This window comes from Rhincodon typus, chromosome 16 (genome assembly GCF_021869965.1).
Source record: "Rhincodon typus isolate 14 chromosome 16, sRhiTyp1.1, whole genome shotgun sequence".
Classification (NCBI taxonomy): domain Eukaryota; kingdom Metazoa; phylum Chordata; class Chondrichthyes; order Orectolobiformes; family Rhincodontidae; genus Rhincodon; species Rhincodon typus.
In genome coordinates, this window is record NC_063347.1 from 58,897,861 (window position 1) to 58,909,076 (window position 11,216).

General features: G+C 43.0%; 2 protein-coding genes across 8 annotated transcripts in view; both read right to left on the reverse strand.

Moving 5' to 3' along the window:
- LOC109916383 (protein SSUH2 homolog) overlaps positions 1–1,670 on the reverse strand; it is a 49,209-nt gene extending 47,539 nt beyond the window's left edge. For 5 of the 7 annotated variants that reach the window (XM_048606328.1, XM_048606333.1, XM_048606332.1 and 2 more), the window contains exons 1-2: positions 1,522–1,670; positions 1,005–1,198 (exon numbers count right to left, since the gene is read on the reverse strand). In XM_048606328.1, the coding sequence (XP_048462285.1) occupies positions 1,005–1,029 (25 nt within the window). In that variant the 5' untranslated portion in view covers positions 1,030–1,198; positions 1,522–1,670. The remainder of the gene's footprint in view (positions 1–1,004; positions 1,199–1,521) is intronic. The other 2 variants (XM_048606330.1, XM_048606335.1) reach the window with 1 other exon arrangement.
- The window catches only part of oxtra (oxytocin receptor a), a 460,437-nt gene that overhangs the window by 226,192 nt on the left and 223,029 nt on the right, over positions 1–11,216 (reverse strand). The gene's annotated exons all lie outside the window — the stretch shown is intronic.

Consider the following 11,216-nt stretch of genomic DNA (forward strand, 5'->3'; position numbering starts at 1 on the left):
CACTGTACACTGCTCCTTCATTGTACCCCTGTCTCTCACACTGTACATTGCTCCTTCATTGTACTCCTGTCACTCACACTGTACACTGCTCCTTCATTGTACCCTTGTCTCTCACACTGTACACTGCTCCTTCATTGTACCCCTGTCTCTCACACTGTACACTGCTCCTTCATTGTACTCCTGTCACTCACACTGTACACTGCTCCTTCATTGTACCCCTGTCTCTCACATTGTACATTGCTCCTTCATTGGATTCCTGTCACTCACACTGTACACTGCTCCTTCATGTATCTGGTTGTTATCAAAGTATTGTTTGTGCGAGTTAATTGACAGCCGCGTTGCCTTGACTACAAAATGGCTCCAGTTCCAAAATACATCATTGGTGTTATTGTACTTTGAGACACCTAGTTGTTATTGAAAAAGTCCAGGTCATTCATTCTTTCTAAAATTGATTCCCCTTGGATTCCTTGGGGGAGTCACTGAACTGCCAGGATCCCAGTTGGGAAACATCTGCCCAATTCTCTGCCTGGTCTGGAGACAGAAGCCTGCAGCTGGCGTACTGAATTTAAACCTCTCCCAAGACCTCCCAGGCATCATTCTACACAATCAGATCCTGGAATCCCAAACTCAAGTCACTGTCTGAAAATTGCTGTTTACTGCGAGCTGAGACCCTTATTCAAAATTTGACAAATGTGCTCCATACAGTGAAAATCATTTCGATTAAATTTCTGCTTCTGTTTGAGGCAAAACTTGTTTTTTTTGCACCTGAAGTATTTGGAGTATTGAGAACTGTCTGCTGCAAAAACACAAAAATCTAAGTGTTCGCACACTGTCAAGCATGTTGCTCAGTCTGACTACGTTGTTCCCGGGGGCCCCTTGTTGTTTTGCTGAGAACATTAGTAAGTTAAAGATGGCACTGTAGGTCACACAGAACAAACAAGAACACATACTTTTCCACTATAATTAGAGGCCATGAGCACAAATATAAACCGATGCTGACTTACATGGTTCTGCTTGTGAAGGATCCATGCTTCCTCAGCTTAAGCATTCACATTGAAAATAATGATCGCTCATCAAAGAAATGATCGGGAATGTAAAGTTAGCTGTTTTGAATGCAAGTAAATGTTGACTCAATGACTCCCTCTTCAGCACAATGTAAGATGTATCAGAGGGTCAGGGCTCCATTAAAATTGACTACCTACATTAAATCAAATTGAATAATTTATTGTCACGTGTATTCAATATAAAATAGAATTTAACTTATATAAAACGGCCATGGATATAAACACCCGAACCTTCATGATGATGGGCAGCCTCAGATTCATTGTGAAAATGGTACCAGTTGCCAAAATCTAGAATTTCTGCCACTTAATAAGGGTCCCACCATTTTCGTAGTGGGAGAAAAGTGATGCTTTATCTTATGGTTTAAGCAAATTACTAAACCGCACATTGAGAAACCAGTCTGGAGGATACTGTGGGCGTCTGCACATGGCACTGTCCCTGAGACTGCTTGATCCTTACCTCTAAACAATCTGCTTAATGTAGTGTAACCTTCCCTTACATCTGTACGTTGTAGGTTATCAAATGCAGCTGTCTGTTGCAGTATCTTCTCTCTTCAATTGACCATTATCGACTGATGTCTTCCCTCTTACTGATCTCAGAGTCATGTGGTCAGTTACATCATCATTATTTACATGAATCTCATTGTTAAGAAGAGGGTGTCCCCTTAAACCTGTGCTAACTCAGCATTCCATATTAGGTCATTTCTGTGTCACATGACTAACTAGCCCTTCTGCAAATGTAAACACATCTCTGGACAAAAACAAAGAGATCATAAGAATCATCAAGGTCACATCAAAGATTGATCAGGCATCAGCCTACCCCATTATCAATGTAGTGTACAGGAAATAAGAAGGTTTCTGATGCTTGAAAGAATGGAAACTAACTTTAAGATAGAGGTGGGCAAAGGGGACAATGGTCATCTGACATTATGAGTAGCTGCCCCATGGCAGTTGGTCAAGAAGGGTTAGGCAGGTGATTGACATTGTACTGATGCCCCACCCTCCAAAATAAGGTTATACTAACAGGGACAGAAGGCAAGGGAGGGGGCGAGGAGAGGAGATCCAGGGAGATGAGCCACACTCCTCCTTGTTAGAAGACAGGAACTCCCCTACATCGGCCTGAGGAAAGAACAAAGACTGTTGGTACCGAGACCACCAAAGACAACCAGAGACCACCACAAGAGGGCATAGGACCACTGGGACTTCACTCCTCCATTCTACAGAATGGCTCCAGGATTGATCATGTGTGCTCATCTGTCACGGGTTGCATATTTCCTTTCTTTGTGTAAATAACTAATGTTCCATATTTAAGCTGCTGTTTCTCAATAAACTATTGAAAATTGCAGGAAACAATTGATTGCCTATATTAGGCACCTGTGATCACAAACCCCCTAAAATCAACATCAATATAACCCATCTTGTCCCCACCCCACCAACTTTCTCTCTATTTAGTCTACATTATTCAAGAAGTCTACTTCTGCTTACTTATGTGCTTAGTGCAATCATGTTTTCATGTTCTGTCCGTTTGCACTTGAATTAAGGACTGCTCCTAGTCCTGAGGATGATGTATCTGTGGCTACTATAGTGAATAAGACTGGATTGTAACATGCTAAATCATCCATGGAAAGGAGCCCCTCTTTAATCCTTTCAAAAGCTGTGGTCTGTTCCCCATTCCAATCCTGTAGTTGGCCTTTTACCCTGTGGGTTGAGTAAGACTAGCTAAGTTGGGGATAAACTTACCCATTGAATTCTCCATGTCTATGAAGTGCTGTGCATCATTTACACACTTCGGTTCCAGAAATTCACAGATAGCTCTTGTCTGATGAAGGGTGTAAACCCGAAACATTGACTTTCCTGCTCCTCCGATGCTGCCTGGCCTGCTGTGTTCCTCCAGCTCCACACTGTATTGACTCTGACTCCAACGTCGGAAGTTCCTGCTATCTCTGTGTGGCTCTTGTCTTCCTTTTTTGCCTTGTTCTTGGATAATGCATCCTCAGACTGTAAACTGGAATGTTTCTGTTTCTCATAGTGTAAGGCCTTTGTACTGCAGTGCCTTTAACATATCCTGGATCTTCTGGCCATGTTTAATCATGCACTAGATGTTATTCATGTGGCCAATGGTTCCCTGTTTCACTTCCAGAATTCTAGATGTTGCCTTTTGGAACATCTCTGGTGGTAGATCTCAAATGAATTGGAGCACTACTTCCTGAAATGTGGAATAAATGTACTTGGCAATCTTGACTCTTGTTCTAAGGGAATCTGCCAGATTGGAGATGATCAACGCTTTCCAAAAGGAAATTGGAGGGCCACTTGAAGAGCATACACTTGCAGAGCACCAGTTGATTAATGGAACTGACTGTCTTGCTCTGCAGAGACTTATAGAGTCATAGAGTCATTCAGCACGGAAACAGACCCTTCGGTCCAACCAGTCCATTCCGAACATAATCCCAAACTAAACTAGTCCTGCCTGTCTGTGCTTGGCCCACATCCCTCCAAACATTTCTTATTCATGTACTTATCCAAATGTTTTTTAAATGTTGTAACTGTACCTGCATTGACCACTTCCTCTGGCAGTTCATTCCACACATGAACCACTCTGCATAAAAAGTTGGCCCTCGTGTCTTTTCTGAATCTTTCTCCTCTCACCTTGAAAGTATGCCCTCTCATCTTGAAATCACCTTCTCGAGGGAAAAGACACCTGCCATTCACCTTATCTATACCCCTCATGATTTCATAAGCCTCTATAAAGGTCGCCTGTCAACCTCCTATACTCCATTGAAATGAGTCCCAGGCTATCCAGCCTCTTCTTTATATCTGAAACGCTCCATTCCTAGCAACATCATGGTGAATTTCTTCTAAACCCTCTCCAACTTAATAATATCCTTCCTATAACAGGGCAACCAGAACTGGACACGGTCCTCCAGAAGAGACCTCACCATTGTCCTGCATAACCTCAACATTATGTCCCAACTCCTATGCTCAAAGGTGTGAGCAATGAAGGCAAGTGTGAACACAGTGCTAAATGCCTTCTTACCCACTCTGGTCTACCTGCTTGATAGATCAAATGGCTCCTTTTGTGCTATAATGACTCTGAGGGCTCAATGTTCTTTTCAGTGGGACTCAAGGTGGCCAGTCTGCCTTGAGCCGTGAGTCTACTTTATTCATGCAGTCTTCCACTCTTCAGCTCACTAGTTACTCGACTGCCCTCTTCAGTACCTGTCTTGTGAAACTGTAATTGCATTGCTAAGATTTTGTCCTGGTGCCATATTTAAACCCCCGCTGCATAGCCTGCCAGAAACTGTCCTTAACACTCTGCTCCTGCACTGTTAGCTCGGAGAAATGGCCCAGAGAGGCAAGTTAGCTTCTCTGCTCACCCACAAGGACCTGGAGCTACTGGTGGATGGTGTGATGGGAAGGACAGTATACTAACCAGCAAAGGAGACCGCACCACTACAGCCCAGATAGCGTCTAGGCCAGCACACTGTCCTTGGTCTCTATCAATACACAGCAGTGCAGACAGAAGGTTAATGATCATCTGTGCTCAGCAAGCCACCATCTTCTTTAGGCCACCTCACATTGACAGGACCACCACTTTCTCTAAACCTACTGCACAATCATCTCGCCAGGGTTATCGGATGACAACTCTTATTCTACCTACTTTATCATGCCAAATTGCTAACCCTGACAGTCCCCTCTGCTTTACTCACTCACCGGGGACAGCTCACCTTCTCCCCTGCTCGTGTATTACCACTAACTGCTCTTCTGTTCACTTCCATTACTCCAAATATCTCCCTTTGTGCCATCGCTAGAGAGAGTGGCCCATTCCCCTCATGCCCTCAGGCTGATGTCATCAAAAGATCTTGGCTGATGCCTCTGTAGTTCCCAAACTGATTGCGTCTGACCTGCAGGGACTGATCATGGCCAAACTCCTGGACCGGAATTAGACAAAGCCTTTGACAGACTTTGGTTTTACCTCCTCACCAATTCTGGACCCTGGTGATGACTGCTGTGCTTTGGCGTTCAGACATGGACATTGAGTTGAAGCACAACGCAGTGCTTTCACTGTGTAAGCTGCTGGCACATATCGTCAGTCTGACATGGAGGTGGCATGGTGCCATTTGGCCACCCCTTTGACTGGTCAGTGCCCACAAATGTGACGAGTTGCTTGCCTCATCCTCTGTGCTAAGACAGCAATGCAAGACTGAGGACCTGGCAGCCTTCAAAGTGAGTGTGTCCCTGTGGGAAAAACAGCAGTTGATAGGTATCCCTGTACTTCAATATAAGGCCCTGCAAAAATTGTCAAGCACCAACATTTCCTATCGAAGGCAAACATTACATTTCCTGTCCCAGAGTGACTGTTCAACTTCAGTAGAGTTAAAACAGCCTGTCAGAATTTTTTTTTTTATTCATTCACGGGATGTAGGCATCACTGGCTAGGCCAGCAGTTATTACACATCCCTGGTTCTCTAGAGGCCAGTTAATGGTCAACCACATTGCTGTGGGTTTGAAGTCTCATGTAGGCCACACCAGGTAAGGACATTCCCTCAAGGACATTAGTGAAGAAGCTACGTTTTCCCCAACAATAGTTTTGTGGGCATCATCATTTATAAAAGAAGTTTTCAAGAGTTTTTTTTTAGATAGTTAAAAGGTGGGAGAAAGGCAAGAGTAGGCATTGAATACCTGGAAAATGAGGCTGGAGTAGTAGTAATGGGGAGCAAAGAAATGCTGGAGGGACCGAAGAGGTATTTTTCATCAACTTTCACAGTGGAAGACACCGCCAGTATACCAGAAGGTCAAAAGAATCAGGGGGCAGAGCTGAGTGTAGTGGCCATCACTGAGGAGAAGGCGCTGGGGAAGCTGAAAGGTCTGAAGGGTGATAAACCACCCAAGCTGGATGGACTACACCCCAGGGTCTGAAGGAGATTCCTGAAGAGATTGTAGAGGCATCGGTGATGATCTTTCAGGAATCACTGAAGGTAGACAGAATCCCAGAGGACTGGAAAGTGGCTAATGAAACACCCCTGTTTAAAAAGGGAGGGAGGCAGAAGACAGGGAGGTGTAGGCCAGTTAGCCTGACCTCGGTCATTGGCAAGATTTTACAGTCTATTTTTAAGGATGAGATTGCGGATTAGTTGGCAATGCGTGGTAAAATAGAACTGAGTCAGCACGCCTTTGTCAAGGGGCGATCATATCTGACAAATCTGTTAGAATTCTTTGAGGAGATAATGAGAAAGTTAGACAAAGGAGAGCCAGTGGACGTGATCTATTTGGATTTCCAGAAAGCCTTTAACAAGCTGCCGCACAGGGGGGATGCTAAATAAGATGAGTCCATGGTTTTAGTACTGAATGGACAGAGGATTGGCTGACTGGTAGAAGGCAGAGAGTGGGGATAATGGGGTCTATTTCAGGATGGCAGCCAGTGACTAGTGGAGTTCCACAGCGGTTGGTGTTGGGACCACAACTATTCATGTTACTCAATAATGATCTAGACAAAGGAAGTGCGGGCATTGTTGCTAAGTTTGTGGATGACACGAAGATGGGTGGAGGGACAGGTAGTATTGAGGATGTGGGAAGGCCGCAGAAGTACTTGAACAGGCTACGTGAGGAGGCAATGAACTGGCAGATGGAGTACAATGTGCAAAATGTGAGGTTATACATCTTGGTAGGAAAAATAGAGGCATAGACTATTTTCTAAATGGAGAGAGGCTTCAGAAATCTAAAGCACAAAGGGACTTGGGTGTTTTGGTTCATGATTCTCTTAAGGTTAGCAGGCAGGTCAGTTGGCAGTTAGGAAGGCAAAGGCAATGTTAGATTCATTTCAAGAGGGCTTGAATACAAGAGCAGAGATGCACTGCTAAGGCTGTATAAGGCTCTGGTCAGACTGCATTTGGAATATTGTGAGCAGTTTTGGGCCCCGTATCTGAGGAACAATGTGCTGGCATTGGAGGGGGTCCAGAGGAGGTTTACAAGAATGATCCCAGGGATGAGGGACTTGTCATATGCGGAGCAGTTGAAGGCTCTGGGTCTGTACTCAATGAAGTTTAGAAGAATGAGGAGGAGTCTGACTGAAACTTACAGAAAACTGAGAGGCCTAGATAGGGTGGACATGGAGATGAACTTTCCATTAGTACGAGAGACTAGGACCTGGGGACACAGCCTCAGGGTGAAGGGTGACCCTTTAGAACTGAGATGAGGAGGAATTTCTTCAGCCAGAGGTGGCGAATCTATGGAACTGATTGTTACAGAGACTATGGAGAGCAAGCCATTGAATGTACTTAAGACAGATAATTAGGTCCTTGATTGGTATGGGGTCCTTGGGTTACAGGGACAGGGCAGCAGAATTGAGTTGAGAAACATGTCAGCCATGATCAAGTGGTGGAGCAGACTCAATGGGCTGAATGGTCTAATTTTGCTCTTAGATCTTATGGTTTTATGGTCTTAATAAATTGGATACTCTCTCTTTTCTTTTTGGAATAACTAGTTATTAATAGGTAAAACTTTGAGGATTTTTATGAAGAAGCAGTGATGGTTACATTCTGGTACGAAAATAAACGTATAGCTGTGTTGATTTTAAGTTCAGCTTACATTTTTAAACATTAAGACTCTGATAGCTTTATCTAATTAATTTTGTTTTCAAGCCTTAGCAACACAATAAGTCAATAACAACTTGACATTCCACCAGTAAACCATAACCCTATTAGCAGCAGAAACAAATTTAACTGTTATACAATATTAGCTCGATCACACTGTTCTCTTATATACTCACAGACTCTTAATTTCAGACTTTGTTCTAAAAACAATCAAATTCAAGTTCCGTCTGCAGGATTTGAACCTGAATCCCCAAAACATCATCTGGGTCACAGGATTCATAGTCTAATGATAATATCCTGCCCCTAGATGCTGAGTTGACATCCCACCTGATCCTTCTTTCCAGCAATGGCAAGTGAAACCAGGATGCCAATTGGATGGTGTAAACTTTAAATGTTCCTTGCTAAATTTGAATGTCCTGCCTTTCTTGTACTTTAGCACTTATGTTGGCCTCAGGGAGGTGATGGCCTAGTGGTATTATTGCTGAACTGTTAATCCAGAAACCCAGATAACATTCTGGGGACCTGGGTTCAAATCCCACCACAGCAGATGGTGGAATTTGAATTCAATAAAATATCTGGAATTAAGAGTCTAATGATGACTGTGAGCCCATTGACCCTTGTTGGGGGAAAAACCCATCTGGTTCACTAACATCCTTTAGGGAAGGAAACTGCCATCCTTACCTGGTCTAGCCTACATGTGACTCCAGACCTGGCAATAAATGCTGGCCTAGCCAGAGATGCCCTCATCCTGTGAATAAATTTTAAAAAAAACTTTGAAATTGGGGCACTATCAAAACAGACTGCTGAACTGATGGTAAACCTGGCCTAGTCCTGCCTGTTCATAGCCTCATGGGTGCCCAGTCCATTGATTGTTCTTTTCCAAAATCACAAGCTGCGTTGCCAGAACATTGCGATATTTATGGACAGTGGAAGAAGAGCCCATCACAGCTGTGTCACGCTTGGTTTCTATTAATGACAAGATCATATACTGCTAATCTCTCTGTTTAATGACATTTGTTCATCCTGGAGACATTGCCAATTCTTTTATGTTACATTGAAAAATCCGATTTACAGAACACTGGCGAAAATTCTGCCAGCTGATGGAAAACGAAATTGATATTTTCGCAATCAGCCTGGGACATTGACATCGTCACAGGAAAATAGTCGGGGCTAGTTTTGATTTTATTTTGTGTTTTTAGTTTTGTGTGGCTGTGACAGTATTTCCAAATACTGTCTCTGGTTTACTAGCTTGGCACGTTTGAAACAAAATTTCCTGGCGTTAACCATTCTCCAAATGATCAGTGTCTCTGTTGACCAGTTTAATAATTGTCTAGTTTTATAATTTTATCTTCACCAGAACTAGTATGTTCTCTCACCCTCCCCACTTCAGGAGAGAGAAGGGATAACTTTGACCATAGTTTAATGGTCAAGTCCCAGTCCAGTAGCCAATCTCAGTTGATGGTATGTAGTGGTAACGTCCTGCCTTCCCTCCTATTGCTGTAGAACCTTTGAAGAGAATGAAAACATTCCCCACTTCCCTGATCTCCCTCCTCTTTCTCTCTCCTCATCGCTTTTACATAATGCAGAAAGCTTATAGATCTCTCTGTGTCCAGGGACATTCATAATCTCTTTCATTATAAAGCGGAGATTGACGCCCCCGGCCCCCCTAAGAATTAGCACCAAAACACCCAAAGAGGGGCACCTCGCCCTATATTCTGCAAAAGGAGTGTGAAAAATGGCATAACCCACTTTCAGCAACTTCTAGTGATTAAATAAAATAAATCCCTGACGCTCTCTTTACAGTCAATAAGTAACAATTTATTTATCTAACTCTAACAGTGAACAAATTATCTGAACTATTAACAAACTGAATAAATCCCTTTTAACTATAAACTATTCCTGACTAAAACAAAATTCTAATGGTATGCTGTTCCAATAAATATAAGTCCCACTTATATAAAAAGTAGAATTCAGTCTCTCCAAAGTGCAGCCAGGCTTTGTATCTGTGCCTTCTCCATTGACTCTTCTGTTAGGAATATTAACTAGTTCTGCCATTGGTAATGTTGTTATTTAGATGGTGCTTTCTCTAAGACATAGAGGAAGCTGTGAGAGCCAACGATTCTCTCTTGAGAGCTGAGGGCTGTTAACTCTAGCGGATGGCAGCTAGCTCTGGGGCTTTGTCCAACTGCCCCCTTTTATATCTTTGATGACAAATCAATTTCTTACAATAGGATTGGTCCTATGTTGTCAAAACCATCAGATTTAAATTTAATTGATTTTTGGTATCTAATTGCCTGGTACAAATTTGTTGGCTAAATTTTAAAACTTGTTGTCTTGGTAAAAATTGCTGCTTGGCCTGTTAAATGTATGACCTTTTGATACAAATGTTTCAATGTGGGTGCTTTCTGTGTACTTGCAAACTTTCAAGCTGCTGCTCACAGACATCCATTTTAAATCTACAAGCATTGAAAAAACACCTGATCTTTTAAAGGGATCACTCAATGCTTTCCATCCCCCTAGCATTTTACGAACACCAAATTCTAACTTCCTGCCTTCCAATCCACAAGTACGCTACCCAACTTTGCAACACTTCTGTCCTTCAATTAGTTTCTGAACAGGTCAATACATCTGTTTTAGAGCAAGAAAGTGTTTGCTTTCTTTTGCTTTAGAAAGAACTGTACAGCAACGAATTGGTCCATAATCCTGAATTATGATGAGTCATGCCTGCGCTGTTAATGCTGTCACATAAATTCACCACTTTTATCTTTATATGTTTCGGGTGTGCTGGTTTGAAATAGCTTGGGAGCTTTTTTACAATGTCACAAAGGGTGAGAGCTGTTGAGGGTGCAGGGGGACATCATGAATGAGGATAGTTTTCAAATTGTCGCTGTTTAGCTTCTATCCACTGGGTGTGAGTGCATATCAATGAGACGAGATTGTGTAATTATAGAACGTTAATGTAAGTAAATAGCACTTTAGCACGATTCCTGTCTCAGCTTTCAAATCTTGGTTTGGGATTGACTATTATCTCTCTATGTGAAGAATCTCATACAATTTTCCCAACTGACTCACCAATGTTCACACCATTCGGGAAGATACCACCCAATATTACTAGTGCAAAGTATAAAAAATGTGCACTGCAAGATCCCACAAACAATCAAGATCTGCTAAAGTATTCTAATGATGATTTGTTGAAGGATACATATTGATGGAACACTCCATTGCTCTTCTGCAAAAGAGGAACATGGCAGGTTTTACATCAACTTGAGAGTGTGCCCTATTGGAAATTAAAAACCGTAAGTACACTAAACATACCGGTGCCTGCCACCAAACACAAGATTCTTCCACCCCCAAGTCCTCAACCCTCCCCAGGACCTTCCCCACAATTTGCCTGGCACCATTGACCATGTGGTCACCATTATATCACCCACTGACGCCACCGATCTCATCACATCCACCGACGCCGGTCATGTCACTTCTGGTGTCACAAACCGTGCCACTGCTACCGCCGCCCACACCATGGACACCACCCACACCGCGGATACTGCCCACACCACCCACACCG